The sequence below is a fragment of the Oncorhynchus masou genome, chromosome 33, assembly GCF_036934945.1.
Source record: "Oncorhynchus masou masou isolate Uvic2021 chromosome 33, UVic_Omas_1.1, whole genome shotgun sequence".
NCBI classification, from domain to species: domain Eukaryota; kingdom Metazoa; phylum Chordata; class Actinopteri; order Salmoniformes; family Salmonidae; genus Oncorhynchus; species Oncorhynchus masou.
This window is the reverse complement of record NC_088244.1, coordinates 11,517,021-11,543,686: the sequence shown is the minus strand read 5'-3', so window position 1 is coordinate 11,543,686 and position 26,666 is coordinate 11,517,021. Positions and strand designations below refer to the sequence as shown.

General features: G+C 43.5%; 1 protein-coding gene across 1 annotated transcript; it reads right to left on the bottom strand.

The window, feature by feature from the left end:
* Positions 1–178: 178 nt before the first annotated feature.
* Positions 179–26,076, bottom strand: bgnb (biglycan b). Its single transcript, XM_064956443.1, has 8 exons — positions 25,816–26,076; positions 11,534–11,801; positions 5,108–5,220; positions 3,833–4,046; positions 3,595–3,705; positions 2,642–2,735; positions 2,183–2,321; positions 179–1,999 (listed from the first exon to the last, which is right to left on the bottom strand). Exons 2-8 carry the CDS (start codon positions 11,778–11,780, stop codon positions 1,802–1,804), a joined length of 1,116 nt encoding a protein of 371 aa, XP_064812515.1. The 5' UTR covers positions 11,781–11,801; positions 25,816–26,076; the 3' UTR covers positions 179–1,801.
* Between the last annotated feature and the right edge of the window lie 590 nt (positions 26,077–26,666).

The following is a 26,666-nucleotide window of genomic DNA, read 5'->3' as shown; positions in this document are numbered from 1 at the left end:
ACTCTGTGTTGTTGTACATGTTGAACTGCTTTGCTTTATCTTGGCCAGGTCGCAATTGTAAATGAGAACTTGTTCTCAACTTGCCTACCTGGTTCAATAAAGGTGAAATAATTAATTTATTAATTAAATGGAAACTGTGTGATTTTGCTTCCCTTCATGTCCACTCATCAAGCCTGGCCAATGTTGTAGTTGTCTTTTATTTCTCACACAGCTTCTTTCCACCACCATACCATCACACGTTCTCTCTGCTATCATCAGGCTGAAAAAGATCTTTATTCTTACATGCAGCGGTAGCTTGGCAGAGTATAGAAAAGGCATTAAGAACGAAGGCAACTACATCTATCATTTACACAGACTAAATACCCAGAGGAAACCCAGCATAGAAAGCATTACAGAGATACTGTGCAAAACAATCCATCAAACACTGCTATTATAACCTCCCTGGCTGCAGCCTCTGCCAAGGGGTCTGGTTCTGCAGGGTTGCTGGTTCAAGTCCCACTCTGGTGGTTCACCCCTTATTGTACTGTCACTGTATACACTCAGGAGACCTATTGCTGAAGTGGGGATGGACACAAAATGGCACCCAGGAAGAATCGGACCCAGGGCAGTTTCCCCTGGGGAGTAGCCTACCTAATTAAGACTGACATCTCCAGGTTGAGGTCAGTTCCACTTGTGATGGTAATTCAGCGGTATCAAATCAAAGGAATTAGAAATATATGTTTTTGTTTGGATTTGTGATGTATTGGAACTGACAACTTCCGTTTTGGAATCTGATTTGAAATAGTGGAATTGACTCCAACCTTAAACTTTTTCTTTCCATAGGTTGGGTTTGCTTATGACATACAGTACAAATTGATTATGGCATCCAAGTTAGCACCTGATAAGTCTGATGTTAGCAATAGAAGGAAGGTTCAAATGTGACTCCCAAATAGACACACAACAAACATATGTAAAAAGAGCACCTCTTATATGATCATCTATAAACAGGCATTGCTTTTCTATATTTTACCTGTAATGTATCTTCACCAAAATTATAATAACACAAAAATTGTAATAATAACAAATAAAGCTATCTTGTAATAAAAACAATATCGAAGGAAATGCTTCAAAATATTTCTTATCATATATCTCATCTTTGCAATTTGGTTGGGAAAAAAAACATCCTCAAAAAAATATATTTCTGAGTACTGATTAATTTGACACAAACACAATAGTATTTATTTATTTATATTGACCCTGTTTTCAGGCTTTAATACCTGATTATTTAAAGCATGGTTTAAAAAAAAGACATATATTGAAATGTGGATAGGGCAAGCACATCCTTCCCTTTCTATTCCCCTCACACTGTATGTTTCTCTCCTACAATTAGGAATTAGAATACAGGATCTATATAGTTAGAATCTGGAATTAGAATACAGGATCTCTATGGTTAGAATCTGGAATTAGAATACAGGATCTCTACGGTTAGAACTGGAATTAGAATACAGGATCTCTATGGTTAGAATCATGAATTAGAATACAGGATCTCTATGGTTGGAACCGGAATTAGAATACAGAATCTTTATAGTTGGAATTAGAAAACAATTAGAAATTAGAAAACTCTATTGTTTCTTTTCTCTCATCTGTCCTCACCATCTCTCGTTCTCTCTATTGAATACAGATTTAAATTTGGTCAGGGCAATTTTACTCATCTCCTTTCCCCAATTCTGGTCTCTGCCTCCTTCTCTCCTCAACCTCCTCCTCTCCCCAGTCCTCTTCTCGCACTCCTCCTTCAATCCTCTCTATCACTTTCTCCCTGTGCTTATTTCTTGTAGTTGCCAAACTGGATGGCCAGACGGTCACTGACACAGCGGAAGGCAGCGGGTTGGACCTCCCAGTAGTTGACAGGGTTAGAGTAGAGGCTGATGCCATTATAGAACGACCTCTTCATCCCAAAGCCTCTTGGGCAGAAGTCATCCACTCCCACCTTGCTGATGCTGTTGGAATGGAGGTAGACCACCTACATGGTGGGAGGGGGACCACATGGTGTTGTAATAGAGGTGCTTCAAGGCCCTTAACCTGTCTGATGAATACAACTCTACCAGTACCACAGACACCCGTACAGACACACACACACACAGGTACAGACACCCATATATACACACACGCAGACACAGACACACGTGCGCACACAGTCACTCACCTGTAGGTACTTCATGTCAGGCAGACCCTTGGGGATTGCTGTGAGTCTGTTGTTCTCCAGGTGTAACTCTCTCAGGCGGGGGACGAAAGCTAGACTGCCATTCTCTATCATACGAATGTGGTTAAAGCCCAGACCCAACCTGGCAACCAGAAAGACAGAGAGAGACAGAGCGGCGTCATCATCCTTTTCTGTTTAACGCCTACCAGTATTTTTTGAAGTCACCACTGGGTGGCATGGTTGCCTAAGAAAGATCCGGAATGGAGGGGAGACCACGTGTCCATACAGAATTTCAAGCAGACTTTATTTCAGTCTCAAAGAGCTATTACATACATTGCAGTGGGGTACTTAACATTAACAACTGGAGGCTCTCAGTACTCAATTATGGCAGTTAACTCAGCCTACGCAAACATAGCTGCACACTGCCATGTGAATCCCATTGTATTTCTCTCTTATCCGCACCTGTACAAGTGTTTGTAGCGGCTCAGGTCCTCCAGCTCGATGGCCTGTATCTGGTTGTGGTCCAGATGGAGCTCATGGAGACTGTCTGGCAGGTCTGAAGGAGACAGAACACACTCCTCTTAACTAACCTTCTGGAGGAGACAGAACACACGCCTCTTAACTAACCTTCTGGAGGAGACAGAACACACTCCTCTTAACTAACCTTCTGGAGGAGACAGAACACACTCCTCTTAACTAACCTCCCTACCACTGAGGAAGTACAGTTCCCGCTCAGCCCAGTCAAAACTGTTCGCTGCTCTGGCCCCCCAATGGTGGAACAAACTCCCTCACGACGCCAGGACAGCGGAGTCAATCACCACCTTCCGGAGACACCTGAAACCCCACCTTTTTAAGGAATACCTAGGATAGGATAAAGTAATCCTTCTCACCCCCCCTTAAATGATTTAGATGCACTATTGTAAAGTGGCTGTTCCACTGGATGTCATAAGGTGAATTCACCAATTTGTAAGTCGCTCTGGATAAGAGTGTCTGCCAAATGACTTAAATGTAAATGTAACCTTCTGGAGGAGACAGAACACACGCCTCTTAACTAACCTTCTGGAGGAGACAGAACACACGCCTCTTAACTAACCTTCTGGAGGAGACAAAACACACACCTCTTAACTAACCTTCTGGAGGAGACAAAACACACACCTCTTAACTAACCTTCTGGAGGAGACAGAACACACTCCTCTTAACTAACCTTCTGGAGGAGACAGAACACACTCCTCTTAACTAACCTACTGATACAACATCCAAACATCTCTACCAACTTCTGCTTACAATACAGTCCATCAGAATAATGTACACTGTACATAACTGGTCTCCAACTCTGGTCTTTAAGAGCTACAGGGTCTGCATCCAATAAGTTATGATCACTTCTGAGTGAACCACTTGCTCTGTGTACCGCGTACCTTTGGGTACTCCAGTGAGTTGGGCCTCAGAGATACGCAGGTAGTTCAGTTTCAGTCCCTTGAAGGCTCCTGGCTCAAACCCACTGTTTTGGATGGGGTTCCCTCCCATTTCTACAAGAACATACATAAGACACATTAGAACACGGCTGTGGCAAATTTGATTGAATCCCAGCATATTGAATATGCTGAGGTAATACTGAAGCATTGAATGGCTCTGTAGTCTTTAATGAACTCTGACCTATGCAGTTCATGCTGCCCAGTTCAGAGAAGGCCCCCTCATGGACCTTCTTGATGCGGTTCTCATGGATCCTCAGCTCCACCAGAGAGGAGGGCAGGTTCTTGGGGACTCCAGTCAGGAGGTTTCTGGAGAAGTAGAGCTTCTGCATGTGTTTCAGGGGAACAAAGGCCTTGGGGTGGACCTTGCTGATCTTATTATTCACCAGGGACAGGGCCTGAGAGATTGAAAGAGACAGAGAATGAGAGAGCGAGAGAGAGAGGGAAGTGAGTAAATAAGCAAGTAAGCTATCTTTGCTTCACCCCCCTTCTCTCTCCTAAGTGCCCTAGTTATGTCCAGTCAGTGTCTTTCTCTCTCCAACCACCCCTTTATCTTTTCCTCTTCTCTTACTCCAGAGTGTGGCCTCTGCCTGGAGCTAAAGGGAATATTCTAGCTCACATCCTCTCCTCTCTGCTCCCGGAAAGCCTTCATTTATGCCTGTCGCCCACTCAGAACAGATGACCAAGCCCCATATTGAACATGACCAGAGAGGAAACTCACAACATGAATTAAAACAGTTAACTCTCTGTGGATGAAGACATTTTCACCATGACTGCCTGCACGACTGCCTGCCTGCACGACTGCCTGCCTGAATGACTGCCTGCCTGAATGACTGCCTGCCTGCACGACTGCCTGCCTGCACGACTGCCTGCCTGCACGACTGCCTGCCTGCTGGGTTTTCCATCTGAAACGTATTTCTGTTCAGTTACCTAAGGTGACTGACTGAGTGTGTTGTCCTTCCCTGGTGGTTTGTTTAAGTGGTCAACAAAACTGTCTCAGACAAAGAACTTCTGTAGGAGATGAGGGTGGAACTCTGTTCTCTTGAATTGGGCCAATAAAGGCCAGTTCAAATTAAATGCTCTTTCCCTCTCCGTCTTCAATCTATACACCCCCTCTTTCCCTCTCCGTCTTCAATCTATACACCCCCTCTTTCCCTCTCCGTCTTCAATCTATACACCCCCTCTTTCCCTCTCCGTCTTCAATCTATACACCCCCTCTTTCCCTCTCCGTCTTCAATCTATACACACCCTCTTTCCCTCTCCGTCTTCAATCTATACACCCCTTCTTTCCCTCTCCGTCTTCAATCTATACACCCCCTCTTTCCCTCTCCGTCTTCAATCTATACACCCCTTCTTTCCCTCTCCGTCTTCAATCTATACACCCCCTCTTTCCCTCTCCGTCTTCAATCTATACACCCCCTCTTTCTCTCTCTCCTCTTCATCTCTCCCTCTCTCTTACGTAGAGGTTGCCAAGGCCTTTGAAGTCGTTCTCCTTCAGCTCAGTGATGCGGTTGTTCTGCAGGTCCAAGAGTTTGGTGTCAGCGGGAATGCCCTTAGGCACTTCAGTCAAACCTGCAAACACACACACACACACAGACACACACAGTGTCAGTGGGGATTCATACACATACGGAACAAAAACATACATACACGCCCTCACACCCAGATGGGGACACCAGATGTCATCCAGCTGTTTTAGATTTCACTAAGTCCCAAAGGACGTGATTGCAACACCATCAGCAAGATCACATCAAGTAAATTAGGACGACACAGTAGGGCACAAACCTGACACACACACACACACACACACACACACAAAGAAACACACACCACACACACACATATGATAAAGAGACTATTCCTATGGCAATATGAGAGTACAGTTTATTTACTGCAGAGAAACACCTGCTTGCAACCAGAGCCCTGATTGGCTCCTCTTTAAGAAAACAGGTCTCTCTGTTCAACTCCAAACTTTAAACCAGAACATGATGTCATTGTCTATCATGCGCAAGAACTCCGGCAGTGACAATATCATTGTAATGGAAGAGTATCTCAAATTGTGGGTTGGACAAACTGGTGTGTTGCAGCCAGTGACTATGATTGTATAATTGTATTACTTTGATCTTTCATCCTACTTGGTACATTCTGGTCCCCAAAAGGATTCCGATTAAACTTCTTATAAACATGATTCAACTCAGTGAACCATTTTAATGAGACGCCATCATTGTTAAGTTGTTTCAGTTCTCAGACGGTCTGATTGGCCAGGTCAACAGAACCAAGCCGCTGCCATGGTTACATCTCATTATGACTAGGACTGTGGGGTCATAACATTTTGTCAGCTGGTTATTGTCATGCAAAAGACTGCTGGTCTCGCGGTAATGTAACGTTAATTAACATAAACACATTTAGCATCTCCAAACACAAACTGCTAATATATGCCTTTGGAACATGTCCATTTTAACAAGTCTAATAAAGTATAATAAATCAGTTAAATCCATGATTTATTTTAGGCAGGTTCAAAGAAACATGATATGTTAACAGTTAACAGAATAGGAGTTGGCCTACAACTAACTGTATGTTATCTGGCTATACTCCATGCTATAGGCTCGTTCATTTAGCCGACAATATATGCTTATGAGCCCCATGTCATTTTATATTATATGATTTTATAGGAAGAAGAACATAATCGAACATAACTAAATAAAGGATATTTCTCCCATTCTGGAGTGAGTGCGCATATGAAGGCAATGGGTTGAGTGTAAAAGTGATATAGGCTACGCTACGCTACATTTAGTTATTTTGCAACTTTAGTTGTTAATTATACAAACCTTACAATGTCTTAGAAATCAAAACATACATTTTGATGATTTGAGAAAGTCCTAGAAAAAAGCTTGCGCTCTGTTCCTTGCCTCAGGCTGCACACGCTGTTCTCTCGTCAAGTGATCATCATATTGTCACCCATCAGACTATTCTCAATGTAATATTGTCTATACTATGTTAAATTAGTTTAGATTTAGAATGGCTCTTTATCAAATGGGCATGAACAGGGGCAGTGGAAAAAGATAAATGCCATTCGCCTATACACTCGACTAGCGAATGGAAGCTTTCCCGCCTGTTCCTTTGGGTAGGCTACTCCGGTTATTTAACTCCACACATCAACCCCTGTTTGAGGAAAATGCAGCCTCTAGCTGCGCGACGGGTGCTATTCCGCCCAAACTCTGTATACCATGTCCCCCCCCCCCCCCCCCCCAACCCTGTTCCTGCAGCTACCAAGTTCCTAATGTGGGAAACCAAATGAAATCTCTTCGGGAACATGGAAAGTAACATGTTTTCACAACAAAACATATTTCAGCCAGCAGCATACCACCCTGCATCCCACTGCTGGCTTGCTTCTGAAGCTAAGCGGGGTTGGTCCTGGTTGGTCCCTAGATGGGAGACCAGATGCTGCTGGAAGTGGTGTTGGAGTGCCATTAGGAGGCACACTTTCCTCAGGTCTAAAAAATATATATATATATTCCCTGTGTATTGTGCCGTCTTTCAGATGGGACGTTGAAAGGGTGTCCTTACTCTCTGTGGTCGCTAAAGATCCCCATTTATCTTAAGAGTAGTGGTGTTAACCACGGTGTCCTGGCTAAATTCTCCAAGCTGTTCCTCATACGGTCACCTAAAACCTCTTACATCTATGGGGGTGCTATTTCATTATTGGATACAAAAACGTGCCCGTTTTAAGCGCAATATTTCGTCACAAAAAGATGCTCGACTATGCATAGCTTTGGAAAGCTTTGGAAAGAAAACACTCTGACGTTTCCAAAACTGCAAAGATATTGTCTGTGAGTGCCCCAGAACTGATGCTACAGGCGAAACCAAGATGAAACTTCAAACAGGAAATGAGCAGGATTTTTGAGGCTCTGTTTTTCATTGTCTCCTTATATGGCTGTGAATGCGCAAGGAATGAGCCTGCCCGATCTATCGTTTCCCCAAGGTGTCTGCAGCATTGTGACTATTCGTAGGCATATCATTGGAAGATTGACCATAAGAGACTACATTTGCCAGGTGTCCGCCCGGTGTCCTCCGTCGAAATTGGTGCGTCATCTTCGGCTGCACGTCTTTTTCCAAGCGATTCAGAGGAGAAAGTAGACATCCACGAACGATATATCAATGAAGAGATATGTGAAAAACACCTTGAGGATTAATTCGAAACAGTGTTTGCCGTGTTTCAGTCGATATTATGGAGTTGATTTGGAAAACAGTTAGCCGTTTTGATGACTGAATTTTCGTGTTTTTTTGGTACCCAAACGTGATGTACAAAACGGAGCGATTTCTCCTACACAAAGAATCGGAACATTTGCTATGTGAATATGAACATTTGCTATGTAACTGAGAGTCTCCTCATTGAAAACATCCGAAGTTCTTCAAAGGTAAATGATTTTATTTGAATCCTTTTCTGGTTTTTGTGCAAATGTTGCCCGCTAAATGCTACGCTAGTTATCAATACTCTTACACAAATGCTTGTTTTGCTATGGTTCAAAAGCATATTTTGAAAATCTGAGATGACAGTGTTGTTAAGAAAAGGCTAAGCTTGAGAGCTAGCACATTCATTTCATTTCATTTGCGATTTTCATAAATAGTTTACGTTACGTTATGCTAATGAGCTTGAGGCTATAACTGGATACAGGTTTTTTTCATAGCCAAACGTGAACAAAACGGAGCGATTTGTCCTACACAAATAATATTTTTTGAAAAACTGAACATTTGCTATCTAACCGAGAGTCTCCTCATTGAAAACATCTGAAGTTCTTCAAAGGTAAATGATTTTATTTGAATGGTTTTCTTGTTTTTGTGAAAATGTTGCTGGCTGGATTCTAGGCTTAGCTATGCTAGCTATACACAAATAATATTTTTTGAAAAACTGAACATTTGCTATCTAACCGAGAGTCTCCTCATTGAAAACATCTGAAGTTCTTCAAAGGTAAATGATTTTATTTGAATGGTTTTCTTGTTTTTGTGAAAATGTTGCTGGCTGAATTCTAGGCTTAGCTATGCTAGCTATCAATACTCTTACACAAATGCTTGTTTAGCTATGGTTGAAAAGCATATTTTGAAAATCTGAGATGACAGTGTTGTTAACAAAAGTCTAAGCTTGAGAGCAAATATATTTATTTCATTTCATTTGCGATTTTCATGAATAGTTAACGTTGCGTTATGCTAATGAGCTTGAGGCTATAAATAGGATCCCGGATCCGGGATTGCTCGACGCAAGAAGTTAATTATCCCCATTTCTTTCCTCAAATTGATCAATCACAGTGAGGTGAGTTTTAAAAGCACAATATGGTTAATGATAAGTGTTTGATGTGATTGTCTATTGCATTGATATCAGAGTGGTTGGAAGGACAATTGAGTACCAGACCATTAACGAGTTGGATACTACCAACACATGGTTCTGAGTGCATAAAAGGAGATTACCTTGATTTAACAGTCATGTTGAATTTTACTGCAGTCATGACTCATGAATCACGACCTGCAACCCAGTCCAGCAACCATCATACTGTTGCAACAACCTTCTTACTGCTGGGGACCTAGCAACACCTACTGTTCCCCTGTCACACCCTGACCACATCTGACACAGAGCACACTACTACACCCTCCTGACCACAACCAGGACACAACACAACACACTGCAACACACTGAACACTACCAATGTCTCTACTCAACATAGAGTATGTTTTGTGTGTCTGAAGAATGGAATTGGTCATTTTAACACAACTCAAACCCCTCCCTTGACAGAACATGTACCCCCGAAACGCTAAACCAAGCACGGCCCCGAAACGCTAAACCAAGCACCGCCCCGAAACGCTAAACCAAGCACCGCCCCGAAACAAAGTCGTTACCACTGTGCCACACAACTCTCCAGTATGGAGTCACAACCATTTTGCCCAAAACAAAAGCCCATAAAAGCCCATACCAACACCCCACACCCACTCAACAACCCAACCCCAATGTAAACCCCAAACCCCAGCAAAACTCCAATCTGTACCCCCAAATCCTTCCTCTCTAACCACTCTACACCTAAACCCCACAACTGTTTTCCGCAGAAGATTGGTACACACTCAGAGACAGAGACAGACGCCACAGTCAAAATACATCTGTTCTAAATAAGCACTGACAACTCGCAAATTATACGCTTCCACATTTACTCACTTCAGTAGTCTGGGACAGGAAATATAGTGTTAGGTGGTGGGATGAAAATGACATGATGATTCAACAAAAGCGAATAAGAAAGTACAGACTATTATTTGCAATATCATAGTTAACTGGAAGATTACTACCGTAGGTACACACAAAAAAGCAACACATTTGCCCATACAGAAATATAAAAACATACTACACAAACATACACGACGCTTCGACCTACTGCACAGTGCGTGCACACACAAAAGTACACACACACACACACACACACACACACACACACACACACACACACACACACAGTGCATACAGCTACAATGTTCATATTTTGAGATAATAAGCATTTATTTCCAGGCTTGTCAGTGGCCTTTGTTGGGACATAGACTGTAAAGTCTTTGAGAGGGCTATAATTTAGGAGAATGGAGGATTATGGTCTGTGAATCTGTGTATATATATATACATTTATATGTGTATGTGTGTGCTTGCGTGTGTTAAGATGTAGGATCTTAATTTGAGCCAGTTTGCTACAGCAGGAAAATAGTCATGCAGCAACAGGAAATGTGAATGATGATGTGGATTATAATTAACGGACATTTTTGTAGGGGTTGATACCTTTTTCGTAAGGGGAAATCAAGTCTAAAATGTCAAAGAAAAGAAACCTTTTTTTTCAGAAGCCTTTTTAAACCTCAAATACACTACAAGTTTTACATTTCCTGCATTGCATGAACGTTTTCCATGAACAAGATGATCAAATTAAAATCCTACATCTGTATGTGTTCCTTGTTCATTTGAAGGATTAAATCATTTGACACATAATCAATTGAAAATGACGCCTCTGGTCTACTATAGGATCATCGTTGTCATTTGTTTGAGCTCCTGTCTATTTCAGTGTTAATGAAATTGGACATACAACACTGATCTTTCCCAATCCTCTCCACCGAAGCTAAGGATAAACACATGGCTTCCATCCATTCTTTAGTAACACTCTTCGCTTCTATCTCTCTCATCCTTCCCTCGATTTCCGTTGAACATCCTGTTGTGTGTGTCAAGAAGACCATGAAACAGCTCATTAAAGACCTCAAGGAAATTACACACCAAGCTTTCATCTGGTTCGCTCTCTCTCTCTCTCTCTCTCTCTCTCTCTCTCTCTCTCTCTCTCTCTCTCTCTCTCTCTCTCTCTCTCGTCGGGAACAGAAAATCCCTCTAAGACATGCCTTTCGTTATCAAAATACACCCGTTATCCGTGAGATAAATTCCTCTCTACGATAACACACCATCAGATCCCATTCTATCTCTTCTCTTTCTCTCTCTCTGGAGTCACGCAATGCACAAAGTCATTCACAGAATAACCTCAACCAGCTGAACCCTCTCTGCCTCCCATTCATATTCTACTGGGCTCTCTTGCCTCCAAAACAAATGACTGCACCATGCTTCAGGTAACCACACAGATAAACTTGCACAATGGCACACACACACATACACACACACACACACACACACACACATACATACACACATACACACACACACACACACACATACATACATACATACATACATACATACATACATACATACATACATACATACATACATACATACACACATACACACATACACACACACACACACATACACATACACACACACACACACACAGAAGTGCTTCAGGCTTACTGTGAGACACACACTCACCAAGATCGGAGCATTGCACCACTCTGCGTTGGCACTGGCACCCGAAGGGGCATGAGGGCAGATCAGGGGGGGGCAGCTCCTCTATTGCCGAGCCTTCCTCTTCATCTCTCATCATTGACATCATCCCTCCCACATCGCTGTCCATCGCAAAGTCCCAGAATCCCCTCTGCTCAAAGGGCAGGGCCGACAAGGGGGTGGGCAGCCGCGCGAGACACAGCAGCAACAGGAGAGAAGAGTGGGCCAACATCACGGGACTATACACACACACCTGTGGAAAGAAAGAGAGAGAGAATAAAAAACACACCTAGAGAGAGAGTTAAAAATACACCTAGAGAGAGAGTTAAAACATACCTGAAGAGAATATTTAAAAACACACCTAGAGAGAGAGAGTTAAAAACATACCTATAAAGAGAGAGTTAAAAACACACCTAGAGAGAGAGACTTAAAAACACACCTAGAGAGAGAGAGTTAAAAAAACACCTAGAGAGAGAGAGTTAAAAACACACCTAGAGAGAGAGTTAAAAACACACCTAGAGAGAGAGAGTTAAAAACATACCTATAAAGAAAGAGTTAAAAACACACCTATAAAGAGAGAGTTAAAAACACATCTAGAGAGAGAGAGTTAAAAACACACCTAGAGAGAGAGAGTTAAAAACACACCTAGAGAGAGAGAGAGTTAAAAACACACCTAGAGAGAGTTATATTGTGATGCTGGCTACTTTGAAGAATCTAAAATATGAAATATATTTTGATATGTTTAACACTTTTTTGGTCACAACATGATTCCATATGTGTTATTTAATAGTTTTGATGTCTTCACTATTATTCTACAATGCAGGCAACAGAAGAAGAAAATGGACTGGTGCTGTACATATTACATACACTGTGGTACAGTAACAGACCAGTTTCTCATATGTCGTCAAGACATGAGGACATAGTTATTACAGTGCCATTCAATATCTAAGTAAATTCATTAAATCCCGTTGCTGTCCTGTGAGTGTGCCGTCTCTCTGTATTGTCCTGGTAGTGAGGGCAGATGGCTACTTGGCTGTCAGAAAGCAACACACTGCTCCGCCTAACCTGCACCGTGATTCGGTCACACCTAAATACACTCCACTGGCTATACTGGCTCTGCAGCTTGCCCCGGCTGCTATGGGTGGCTGACCCAGACAGGGTGTGCTCCTAACAACCACACCTGCAGAGAAGAGAGGGAGGAGAGGAAAATAAAAATCAAGCCAGCATAAACCCATCAAAAAGTCTGGGAAGAAAGTAGGAGGAGGAGGAAGGGTAGAGAAAGTAGGAGGAGGAGGAGGAAGGGTGGAGAAAGTAGGAGGAGGAGGAGGAAGGGTGGAGAAAGTAGGAGGAGGAGGAGGAAGGGTGGAGAAAGTAGGAGGAGGAGGAAGGGTGGAGAAAGTAGGAGGAGGAGGAGGAAGGGTGGAGAAAGTAAGAGGAGGAGGAGGAAGGGTGGAGAAAGTAGGAGGAGGAGGAGGAAGGGTGGAGAAAGTAGGAGGAGGAGGAAGGGTGGAGAAAGTAGGAGGAGGAGGAAGGGTGGAGAAAGTAGGAGGAGGAGGAATGGTGGTGAAAGCCTAAGCAGTCAGTTGCACCTGCCAATAAATAAATCCATACTGAGAGGATGGACAGGATGACTTGTGAGAAAGAACATCCTTAACCTTTGGGACAGAGTGTGTCACAGTATGTTTCCCTCTGACCAAACCCCCCCTCCCCCCCTCCCAAAATACAGAAGGGGTGTGTCTGATCAAATAAATGTTCTACAGCCCAAATGGAGGAAAATATGAAACCATGAACTCTGGAGTCAAACACTTCGTCCATTCATCCAGTCAGGAAAACAGCAGTGTGTGTGTGTGTGTGTGTGTGTGTGTGTGTGTGTGTGTGTGTGTGTGTGTGTGTGTGTGTCTGTGTGTGTGTGTGTGTGTGTGTGTGTGTGTGTGTGTGTGTGTGTGTGTGTGTGTGTGTGTGTGTGTGTGTGTGTGTTACTGAATGTGTCTGTGGGTGCAGAGCCAGGCTCCATGATGTCATTGCTGAGCACACATACTCCTCCTGCTGCTAGTTGGGCTAACCAGGAATTTTACCCACCCACCCTGCCATCACCCCAGTCTACAGCAGTAGAAGCTCCTTCCTGCCATCACCCCAGTCTACAGCAGTAGAAGCTCCTTCCTGCCATCACCCCAGTCTACAGCAGTAGAAGCTACTTCCTGCCATCACCCCAGTCTACAGCAGTAGAAGCTCCTTCCTGCCATCAACCCAGTCTACAGCAGTAGAAGCTCCTTCCTGCCATCACCCCAGTCTACAGCAGTAGAAGCTACGTCCTGCCATCACCCCAGTCTACAGCAGTAGAAGCTCCTTCCTGCCATCACCCCAGTCTACAGCAGTAGAAGCTACTTCCTGCCATCACCCCAGTCTACAGCAGTAGAAGCTACTTCCTGCCATCACCCCAGTCTACAGCAGTAGAAGCTACTTCCTGCCATGACCCCAGTCTACAGCAGTAGAAGCTCCTTCCTGCCATGACCCCAGTCTACAGCAGTAGAAGCTCCTTCCTGCCATCACCCCAGTCTACAGCAGTAGAAGCTACTTCCTGCCATGACCCCAGTCTACAGCAGTAGAAGCTCCTTCCTGCCATCACCCCAGTCTACAGCAGTAGAAGCTCCTTCCTGCCATGACCCCAGTCTACAGCAGTAGAAGCTCCTTCCTGCCATGACCCCAGTCTACAGTAGTAGAAGCTCCTTCCTGCCATCACCCCAGTCTACAGCAGTAGAAGCTACTTCCTGCCATGACCCCAGTCTACAGCAGTAGAAGCTCCTTCCTGCCATCACCCCAGTCTACAGCAGTAGAAGCTCCTTCCTGCCATGACCCCAGTCTACAGCAGTAGAAGCTCCTTCCTGCCATCACCCGTCTACAGCAGTAGAAGCTCCTTCCTGCCATCACCCCAGTCTACAGCAGTAGAAGCTACTTCCTGCCATCACCCCAGTCTACAGCAGTAGAAGCTACTTCCTGCCATCACCCCAGTCTACAGCAGTAGAAGCTCCTTCCTGCCATGACCCCAGTCTACAGCAGTAGAAGCTCCTTCCTGCCATCACCCCAGTCTACAGCAGTAGAAGCTCCTTCCTGCCATGACCCCAGTCTACAGCAGTAGAAGCTCCTTCCTGCCATCACCCCAGTCTACAGCAGTAGAAGCTCCTTCCTGCCATCACCCCAGTCTACAGCAGTAGAAGCTACTTCCTGCCATCACCCCTGTCTACAGCAGTAGAAGATCCTTTCTCACTCTAACCCCAAATCATAAGAAACAATTACCATAACCCTAGGCCCAAATACTACACAACAAAACTATTCCTAACCATAATGTTGTAATAAGTGTCTTGGGATCTTTTGTAAACCTGCACTGACCTTGCCTAACCACTAGGAGTTAGACATCAACTTAGGGAGGGAGGGAGGGAGGGAGGGAGGGAGGGAGGGAGGGAGGGAGGGAGGGAGGGAGGGAGGGAGGGAGGGAGGGAGGGAGGGAGGAATTGTCAGAAAAGGATAAATGGAGAGAAAGCGATACAGAATTGGAGCTGAAGAGAGGCAGAAAGTGAGAGATGGAGATAGGGATGGAGAAAGAGGGAAAACGAGAGAGCAGGAGAGTGTACTAAAAAGAGTGGCACCAGATGTCCTGGTTACCCAGTCAGGTTCATATGTGTGTGTGTGTTTATATACATGCGAGTGCCTCCCCATCACCGAGCCCAACCCTCGGGACATGCTGTTCAAGCTCTTCCAGTCTCTCTAACCTGTGCTTGCCGTTTCCAGCCACGCCGGAAATGCGCTTGCCTTTCAAGAAGAATTTAAAAGACATGATAATGCTTAGAGTGAAGTCGAGGAACTCACAATGCCTCAAACTAAAGACTTCATCCTTGAATAACAGACTGACCACTAAGACACAACAGCTGGACAGGCCACGTACTTCATGTGGCTGTTTTCTTTCAGTCATCATACACTTAAATGCCTGTCTTTATGTTTCTTGTGATTCAGAGATATAGAGATTGAATGCAAGGGATGTGATTATGTAGTGGCTGAGAGGACCTGCTAGATAGAGGCTTGAACCAGACCTCTTGGCAGAGGAAGCCCATAGTCTTAAATACAGAGAGGTTACGATTCATAAGCAAGTTTGAAACTAGCTCAAGTTAGAAGTTTCCCCTATTCACAACCTTACCCTAAATTGTAACTTTTACCAACCTGAACCACGGAAATGCATCTGAGCTCACTGGCTATGTCCAACTTCTACCTCGGCCTACTCCCTCTCCGAGGTCTGTTGAATATCATTAACCAGGTGGCTGTATACGGTAGTCCTAGGGGACTGTGTACATCTCTCAACTCTCTCTTCCATACACCCTCCCTCTCTCAACTCTCTCTTCCATACACCCTCCCTCTCTCAACTCTCTCTTCCATACACCCTCCCTCTCTCAACTCTCTCTTCCATACACCCTCCCTCTCTCAACTCTCTCTTCCATACACCCTCCCTCTCTCAACTCTCTCTTCCATACACCCTCCCTCTCTCCCTCATCATCGTCATTCCTTCCTCTAGTCTTCCCTTTCTTTCCCTCGCACACCACAGCACCTCTAAGGCAAACATAGAGTGCAACAGGAATAGCTGTCCCGCTTTCATACATCTCCCCTTTACCCTGTTCAAATAAACAAATAGAATCAAATCAAAGTTTATTGGTTGCGTGCACAGATTCGCAGATATTATCGCAGATGCAGCAATATGCTTGTGTTTCTAACAGTAAGGTAATACCCATCAACAGTTGACAGTACATGTCAGAGCAAAAACCAAGCCATAAGGTCAAGGGAATTGTCCGTAGAGCTCCAGGCCAGGATTGTGTCGAGGCACAGATCTGGGGAAGGGTACCAAAAAATGGCTGCAGCATTGAAGGTCCCCAAGAACACAGTGGCCTCCATCATTCTTAAATTGAAAAAGTTTGGAACCACCAAGCCTCTTCCTAGAGCTGGCCGCACGCCCAAACTGAGCAACCAGGAGAGAAGTGCCTTGGTCAGGGAGGTACACAAGAACTCGATGGTCACTCTGACAGAGCTACAGAGTTCCTCTGTAGAGATGGGAGAACCTTACAGAAGAACAACCATCTCTGCAGCACTCAACCAATCAGGCCCTTATGGTAGTGGCCAGACGGAAGCCATTCCTCACGAAAAGGCACGACTGCCCGCTTAGAGTTTGCCAAAAGGCACCTAAAGGACTATCAGACCATGAGAAACAAGATTCTATGGTCTGCTGAAACCTAGATTGAAATCTTTGGCCTGAATGCCAAGCATCACGTCTGGAGGAAACCTGGCACCATCCCAATGATGAAGCATGGTGGTGGTAGCATCATGGTGTGGGGATGTTTTTCAGCAGCAGGGACTGGGAGACTAGTCAGGATCAAGGGAAAGATGAACGAAGCAAAGTACAGAGCGATCCTTGAATAAAACCTGCTCTAGAGCACTCAGGACCTCAGACTGGGCGATGGTTCACCTTCCAACAGGACAATGACCATAAACAAGCACACAGCCAAGACAACGCAGGAGTGGCTTCGGAACAAGTCTCTGAATGTTTTGAGTGTCCTAGCCAGAGCCCGATCTTGAACCCGATCAAACATCTCTGGAGAGACCTGGAAAAACTCACCAAATACAGGTGTGCCAAGCTTGTAGAGTCTTACCCAAGAAGACTTGAGGCTGAGTAAAGGATCTGAATGCTTATATAAATGTGATATTTCAGCTTTTCAATTTTTATTAATGAGTAAAAAAAATCTAAAAAATTGTTTTTGTTTTGTCAATAATAGGTATTGTGTGTAGATTGATGAGGGAAACAAATATTTGAATATATTTTAGAATAAGGCTGTAGCGTAACAAAATGTGGAAAAACTCAAGTGGTCTGAAATCTTTCCGAATGACGTCAACATTTTTTTGTATTACAGCCTGAATTTATAATGGATTAAATGTATATGTTTGGTCACTGCCCTACAAACAATATCCCATAATGTATTGTTGTCACGACTTCCGTAGAAGTCGGCTCCTCTCCTTGTTCGTTCGGTGGTCGACGTCACCGGCTTTCTAGCCATCGCCACTCCATTTTCATATCTCCATTTGTCTTGTCTGATTTCCATACACACCTGGTTTTCATATCTCCATTTGTCTTATCTGGTTTTCATATATCCGTTTGTCTTGTCTGGTTTCCATACACAGCTGGTTTTCATATATCCATTTGTCTTGTCTGGTTTCCATACACAACTGGTTTTCATATATCCATTTGTCTTGTCTGGTTTTCATACACACCTGGTTTTCATATATCCATTTGTCTTGTCTGGTTTTCATATCTCCATTTGTCTTGTCTGGTTTTCATACACACCTGGTTTTCATATATCCGTTTGTCTTGTCTGGTTTTCATATATCCATTTGTCTTGTCTGGTTTTCATACACACCTGGTTTTCATATATCCATTTGTCTTGTATTGTCTTGTTTCCATACACACCTGGTTTTCATATATCCATTTGTCTTGTTTGGTTTTCATACACACCTAGTTTTCATATATCTATTTGTCTTGTCTGGTTTTCATACACACCTGGTTTTCATATATCCATTTGTCTTGTCTGGTTTTCATACACACCTGGTTTTCATATATCCATTTGTCTTGTCTGGTTTTCATACACACCTGGTTTTCATATATCCATGTGTCTTGTCTTGTTTCCATACACACCTGGTTTTCATTTCCCCAACCAATCTACTTGTATTTAACCCTCTGTTTCCCATCATGCTTTGTGTGTAATGTTTTCATGTCATACGATGTTCTTTAGCACTTATACTTTATTGCTCCGTGTTTTTGAGCGCGTTTGTTTTGTTGTGCTCCCGGTTTGGAACTTTAATAAATTGTGCTTCATTTATCACACTCTGCTCTCCTGCACCTGACTTCGTCTTTAGACACACCTTGACATGTGTTTTTAGACATTTTAACTAATTAATAAAAAATGAAAAGCTGAAATGTCTTGAGTCAATAAGTATTCAATTCCTCAGGCTACATGAGTTCAGGAGTAAAAATGTGCATAACAAGTCACATAATGTGTTGCATGGACTCAGGGAGGAAGGACACTGCTTTACGAGCATAGTGTTATCGGTATGCTTGTAATCGATAAGGACGAGGGAGTTTTCAGGATAAAAAAGAAATGGTGTGGAGCTAAGCACAGGCAAAATCCTAGAGGAAAACCTGGTTCAGTTTGCTTTCCACCAGACACTGGGAGATGAATTCACCTTTCAGCAGGACAATAATCTAAAGCACAGGGTCAAATCTACACTGGAGTTGCTTACCAAGAAGACAGTGAATGTTCCTGAGTGGCCGAGTTACAGTTTTGACATGAATCTACTTTAAAATCTATGGCAAGACCTGAAAAAGGTTCTCTAGCAATGACCAACAACCAATTTGACAGATCTTGAAGAATTTTGAACAGAATAATGGGAAAATGTTGCACAATCCAGGTGTGGGAAGTTCTTAGAGATTTACCCAGAAAGACTCAGTTAACCTCCAACAACAGCTGCTCCCCGGGTGCTGATGATGTCAATTCATCCTGAAGAATCTATTGACGCACCCGCCCGTCAGTTGAAGTAACATAAGACAAATAAAAGCTGGTTTAAGCTAGAGATATCCGTGTTTTGTATGGTCTGTGTCTCAATCCACAGCATCCGCCAATGTCGGCCTTCCCCATCTGCGGTGGAAGGTGGCCGAGCCACAGCGGTGTTTGTCAGACCATGAGACATCCCATCTGCGGTGGTAGGTGGCCGAGCCACAGCGGTGTTTCTCAGACCATGAGACATCCCATCTGCGGTGGAAGGTGGCCGAGCCCAAGCCGTGTTTGTCAGACCATGAGACATCCCATCTGCGGTGGAAGGTGGCCGAGCCACAGCGGTGTTTGTCAGACCATGAGACATCCCATCTGTGGTGGAAGGTGGCCGAACCACAGCCGTGTTTGTCACACCATGAGACATCCCATCTGCGGTGGAAGGTGGCCGAGCCACAGCCGTGTTTGTCAGACCATGAGACATCCCATCTGCGGTGGAAGGTGGCCGAACCACAGCCGTGTTTGTCAGACCATGAGACATCCCATCTGCGGTGGAAGGTGGCCGAGCCACAGCGGTGTTTGTCAGACCATGAGACATCCCATCTGCGGTGGAAGGTGGCCGAGCCACAGCGGTGTTTGTCAGACCATGAGACATCCCATCTGTGGTGGAAGGTGGCCGAACCACAGCCGTGTTTGCCATGAGACATCACAAAAATCGCTCTTCTCACGAAAACATCTGAAGCGTCAGAACAGTTTGGCAAACTATTATGACCACTCTATGCAAAGGAGAGACCCTAACGAACACGATGGCGTTCTCCGTTTTGCTCTATGCCCCCTACATGTGGCATGGGACTGGTCTGAAGATAACCCATATGAACACATGGAAGAATGAAGATAAGGCCTAAAATACAGTATGTGTCCAAAAAAACTAAAATATTGAATAGGCTTTCTTATATCTCCTAGATATAGGACAGACACTTCAAAACCTTATTCCTTATGATTTATTTTTTGATTGTCTTTTTTTTGTGCCATTTATGAATTTGTTATACAATGCATTTCTATTGGCTATAGTAGTAAAAGCCAAATTAAATACTTGATCAAATATTTTGTCCAATGTTTGGGTGATACCATAAAGGGGTCCTAAAATTCTAAATCAAATAGCTAAATTATCCATAGTATACGGACACACACATTTCAGTTGAATGCATTCAGTTGTGTGACTAGGTATCCCCTTTCTCTATCTTCTTTCAGTTCCCACTTTTCCTATAGTAAGATCATCTTAATGGGAGCTGAATGTGTCCTGCTGGGTATCTCAGTTTCTGTCAGTCTACCGTCCCTCTACATTCCATTGTCCAGGCCAAGCCAGCCATGTTTCATTCAGCAGTATGGTATAATTTGGCTGCTATTTTTACCAATTTGACCAGACTGCAGAGTTGGGTTTTTTTACATCCAGGATCCTGGCCAGTCTACATCATGGAAAAGCATTAGCTGTTTCCTGGGTGTTTATGTCTCTGGGTTGTCTGGGATCCTTTTTACTGGGATTCTCTAACCCAGTAACCCTTATATATACACTCTTTCTCTCTCTCTCTCTCTCTCAATTCAATTTCAATTCAAGGGCCTTCTCTCTCTCTCTCTCTCTCTCTCTCTCCTCCTTTCCCTCTCTGTCTCCATTTTCACTCATTTCTGTCTTCTCACCATGATTGTTGTAATAAAACAAATGATAGGCGAGCAGAGCAGAGAGGAGAGAAAAATCAAATGAGAGAAGGAGAGACAGACAGACAGACAGACAGACAGACAGACAGACAGACAGACAGACAGACAGACAGACAGACAGACAGACAGACAGACAGACAGACAGACAGACAGACAGACAGACAGACAGACAGACAGTAGAAGTATAGAGTGAGGTGGAGGGAAGTCCCCCACTAGTGTCTAGGGCATATGGGTTTATACCTGTTAGAATCAAACAAACAACCTCAGACACAGAACACAAAATGTAGACATAACCATGATGATAGACACTTAGACAAGGAGGGGAATTCCAGAGAGAGAGACAGACAGGCAGAGAGAGAGAGAGAGCGAGAGAGAGAGAGAGAGAGAGTTTATTTATTTTACCTTTTTTACAACACTGTATATAGACATAATATGACATTTGAACTGTCTTGATTCTTTCGGAACTTTCACTTGCTTTAGCAATGTAAACATGTTTTCCATTCCAATAAAGCCCCTTGAATTGAATTGATAGAAAGGGAAAAGAGGATAGAGACAGAGACAGAGAGAGAGATAAGTGGGAAATAGGACAGAGAGAGAGAGAAAGAGAGAGAGAGGGAAAGGAGGACAGAGAGAGAGAGAGAGAGAAGTGGGAAAAGAGGACAGAGACAGGGCGAGAAAAGAGGACAGAGACAGGGCGAGAGAGGGAAAGAGGACAGAGAGAGAGAGAAAGAGAGAGAGAGGGAAAAGAGGACAGAGAGAGAGAGCGGGGGGAGGGAATCGAACAGAGGCAGGGAGAGAAAGAGAGGGGGGGAAGAGGACCGGAGCGATAGAGGGAAAAGAGGACAGAAAGAGAGAGAGCGGGGGGGGGGGGAATCGAACAGAGACAGGGAGAGAAAGAGAGAAAGGGGGGGAGAGAAGAGAACCGGAGCGATAGAGAGGGAAAAGGGCAAGGACTAACATCTGAGACAAAAAGGAAGCCAGTGATAGCTTTGAGTATTGCATGTCTCCAGCATGGTCATTGGATGTTTAAGTTTCCCACACACCAAACACAACCCAGTCTACACCTATCTTTACATTTCCTATATGAACAATCCATCAAGCAAGTGTTGCATGTCAACGCTCCCATCCACCACAATGGCTTCCCAGTCAGTGAGATTCCCACATGACAACCACTCTGACAACCACTCTCGACATAAAACCAACACGCACCCCCACTACAGAGAGGCTAGAAAGAGGGAGTACCACACATCATCTGTTGACTGAAGCTAAAGAGAGACCTCGTTAAATTCCCTAGAGAATCAGAGCTTGTCAGACATTCCCTCAACAAGATACAGTTCCTTGCTAATTAATTTGAGATTAGGGCATAGAGTATAGCTGGATCTCCACAACAAATGGCATGTATAGAAAAACACACAAATGAGATTTAACTAACATCTTAACTGATTGAATCAGGTGTGTAAGTGCTCAGCTGTAACAACAACCTGCACACCCTGTAGGTCTCCAATACCAGGATTTTATTTATTTAACTAGGCAAGTCAGTTAAGAACAAATTCTTATTTTCAATGACAGGGCATATGGTTAACTGCCTGTTCAGGGGAAGAACGACAGATTTGTACCTTGCCAGCTCGGAGATTTGAACTTGCAACCTTTTGGTTATTAGTCCAACACTCTAACCACTAGGCTACGCTGCAGATAACTGTGTCAGGAAGTTCAACATGCACATTATGAACCAATCAGCCTCTCCTCCATTCATCGTACTGGCAGTCCTGCAAGGCAAGGTGGGGCAGGAGGGGTTGCCAACAGCTGACTGCTGGAAGTGGAATAATGGTGTATTGGCTCTGGCCACGTCAACACTCACAGCCTATTAATATCATATGGAGGAGGCAGGGCGTGAGACACAGCATGCTGAGTTGGCATGAAAAGCTTAATCAGGATTAACTTTGGGCTGTTTGGCAGCACTTTTAAATTGCCCTCTGTTTCTCAACCCTTCTTTTTTCTCTCTTTCCGGTCCCCACTCCTCTCATTTCCTCACGCTGTGTCCCCCTTCCATGCCACCACCACTGTGTTCCCATACACCCTTAAAAGACCTTCGCTTGAAAAACGAGAAAAAAGCGTCAATAGTACTATTTGTCCATCTTGAGATGCCGTAGCCATTATACACTTCCTCAAAATAGTCTGAATTCATCTAATATAACTCAAGAAATCTGTCATAAATTTTGACATTTTTGCTGAGAAAATCTTAGCCACGCAATTTTACGTCGAACTAGGATGTTTGGTGGAGTATTTCTCAAGTGAAAAAATGTGCATGAAAATGAGTCGTCTATCGTTGAATGACAACAAACACATAATTGAAGAATCCCTACTGTTGACCAATCACCGACGAAGCAGCACAGACTTCGGCTTGCCTCAAGAAAAAATGTTGTGTTCACGAACAGACGAAAAAAACCTTGCCGAAGGCCGCAACAAAAACAAAACGTCAGAAAATGTTGTCATAATATATGCACAAACTGTTCTGAAATGTTTCAGATGGGAAGCCTTTAACACACACAGACACACACAACCAGCCCTGACTGCTAGCACCTACTAGGCGGGTCTGGGACAGGGAGCTCGGGTGGAGTTAACTAGGCCTGCAGCTGTAATTTGGTGACTGGTGTCCCTAAAAAAGGATTTCTCTGGTAGCTTTTCTGATGCCGCCAGGCTTGGATGTGGCAACCAGCTAAACACAGCCGAGACTAGGCCTAACTACACAATACGAACACAGAGCTATGTAGAGAAGATCACAGGCCTAACTAGCTGAAATCAGAACGAAACAGAATATAGGCCCCAGGCTCCTGGTAAACATTTCTCTTGGCTGAACTGTAGGACTACCCTGTGAAAACCCTGAATACACATTTATATCAGAGTGGCACATGAAAAACAGGCTTGATTGACAGACTTCAAAACCATGGTTGTAACCAAGGCAAGGGTATAGTTATCCTACTGAAAACCCTATAGGCTAAGCTTCCTTTTCAATAAAACCCAATAGGCTAAGCTTCCTTTTCAATAAAACCCTATAGGCTAAGCTTCCTTTTCAATAAAACCCTATAGGCTAAGCTTCCTTTTCAATAAAACCCTATAGGCTAAGTTTCCTTTTCAATAAAACCCAATAGGCTAAGCTTCCTTTTCAATAAAACCCTATAGGCTAAGCTTCCTTTTCAATAAAACCCTATAGGCTAAGCTTCCTTTTCAATAAAACCCAATAGGCTAAGCTTCCTTTTCAATAAAACCCTATAGGCTAAACTTCCTTTTCAATAAAACCCTATAGGCTAAGCTTCCTTTTCAATAAAACCCAATAGGCTAAGCTTCCTTTTCAATAAAACCCTATAGGCTAAGCTTCCTTTTCAATAAAACCCTATAGGCTAAGCTTCCTTTTCAATAAAACCCTATAGGCTAAGCTTCCTTTTCAATAAAACCCAATAGGCTAAGCTTCCTTTTCAATAAAACCCTATAGGCTAAGCTTCCTTTTCAATAAAACCCAATAGGCTAAGCTTCCTTTTCAATAAAACCCTATAGGCTAAGCTTCCTTTTCAATAAAACCCTATAGGCTAAACTTCCTTTTCAATAAAACCCTATAGGCTAAGCTTCCTTTTCCATAAAACCCAATAGGCAAGGCTTCCTTTTCAATAAAACCCTATAGGCTAGGCTTCCTCTCACTAAAACCCCAGACACCACAAGTCCAATTATGGCTTAGATCAAACAGCATTCACTACCTCTCTTCATACACCACCAACTTATAACCATGTGACCCACGGGTGAAGGTGAAAGGGGGCACAGACAGACAGACCAGACAGACCAGACAGACAGACAGACAGACAGACAGACAGACAGACAGACAGACAGACAGACAGAGAGGCAGTCAATTCATTTGACATTACATAGTGTCAAACCATTGGTATTAGTGTAGACCTACTCCTCCTTTGAGATGTGTCCCTGTATCCACAGTGACTCAGAGTTAAATGGGTTGGTATAAATGGGGCCCTTATATGTGGTAGGCCATGTGGCATTAAACCATACAGCTGGACATGATGTCATCAACGTGAGACAGAATGAGGTCAGACAAGAAATCACCACCTGTTGCTAATGCCACATACACAGACTGGTACATGGGCACGCACATGTAGGCCAGACACCAGCACACAGAGATAATTCAATGAAACAACAACAACAATTATAATGCCATCCCACAAAATCATCCAAAATCCATCAGAAGATCATCTAAAAACCATCAAAAAGCATATCCAACAGTGGGTTAAAGACAGAGGGCAGTCTCTTAAAGGTCGACAGAGTTACAGGGTAGCACCATAGCGGGCTGACTTGATTGGCACGTTTGACTGCAATTATTCTCTCAAAATGATGATGCTGGTAGGGCATAAAAATCCCAGCTATAAATACTTATAAATACCACAATCAGAGTGCGCCGAAAGGAGAGATTTAAAAAAAACAAAGCTCTGGGGAATGGGGAAAAAATAAACTTCGATCTGAGTCCAATGAACTTGAGGGTGAACGGGGTGAGCGCCCAAGGTCTTATAATTATCTATAATACTAAAGACACAACGTTCATAAATTCTACACCGCTCCGTGGCGCCATCTGTTGAACATAACTGACAGAGCATTCTAGATCATAATACATCATATTCGTTTGAGTGTCTGATGCAGGAGGCAGGCCACGGAACGAACGGCGCAGCAGGTTGTATGTAGTGTAAACTAAAACGTTACACCACAGGAAAATGAACAAATTGTATGTATCCGGAGCATTAGGAATGATCTACCCAATTCGGACTGCAATGTTGAAAATAGATTACTCAAATCAACTTTCCTTTACATAATAGTGTTCTAGCATCAACAAAAAATACCCAAATTTCTTTCCACCCAAGTAAAATAGCCTATTTTCATAAACAAATGAAAAGTATTGGTTTTACAAGAATCGTGTCATCTTACCTTCAGTTCAAAAATGAATCTATAATCTCCAACTCAATTGGATGGTCTGAGATTTTCTCCTTATTTAGGATGTCAGTGCGTCGTTTTTTCTTGAGAGAAAAGTCAAACTGATAATTGTCATGACATTTATGAATGTATGTAGCCTATTGTCCTTGCCCCTATCAGACAGCGATTCTAGTGACCCAGCCCGTGAGTGCCAACGGTGTCGGAACAGTCAACTCGCTCCAGAAGCAAGGAATTGACTGAAAGATGGGGGGGTAGAGCTCAAAAGTAACAGAGTGTGTGTGCGAGAGAGATGGAGAGAGAGAGAGAGAGGGAGGGAGGGAGAGGAAGAGGGAGTTTGCTATTTGACAAAATGGAAAGGTGAGCAGCAAATATATTTTAGAACATGTGTGCATTCCTTTAAATCGCGCGCAAATGTAATGATGGACTCCCACACCTTGATCCCGAGGCAGGCGAGGGAATAAACTACCTGCCGTCAGATTCCTCAAAACCACTCGCTTCCATGGATCGGGATGTATTCATGTCAAATGATCACTCTTGTGGAAAAAAAAGTTAAATAATTTCACGTTCTATTTTAAAATCATGTAGCCTAAGCTAAATGGGGTGTGCAATGGTTTCCAACAGTTTCCTTTCTGGACCACCAAATAATGTCAAAGTCAATTGAGGACCACCATTCACTCAGGATTTGTTTTTTTACATAATATCTTGGCGGTCCATTTTTTTCTTCATTTTATCAGTGAATGTAACAAAGGCCTATTGTTATAATAAACTATGTGCTTTGTGAAAAGTAATATAATAATGCATATAATACCATGAATATTCCCAAAATCCTGTTAAAGAAAAATATG

What these genes read in the sequence shown, in the direction of transcription:
- bgnb (XM_064956443.1), bottom strand. Translation starts at nt 11,780, where the DNA reads ATGTTGGCCCACTCTTCTCTCCTGTTGCTGCTGTGTCTCGCGCGGCTG. An exon ending in GGTGCAATGCTCCGATCTTG is followed by an intron (nt 5,221 to 11,533) that starts GTGAGTGTGTGT and finishes GTGTGTTTGCAG; the next exon opens with GTTTGACTGAAGTGCCTAAG. An exon ending in AAGGCCTTGGCAACCTCTAC is followed by an intron (nt 4,047 to 5,107) that starts GTAAGAGAGAGG and finishes TCAATCTCTCAG; the next exon opens with GCCCTGTCCCTGGTGAATAA.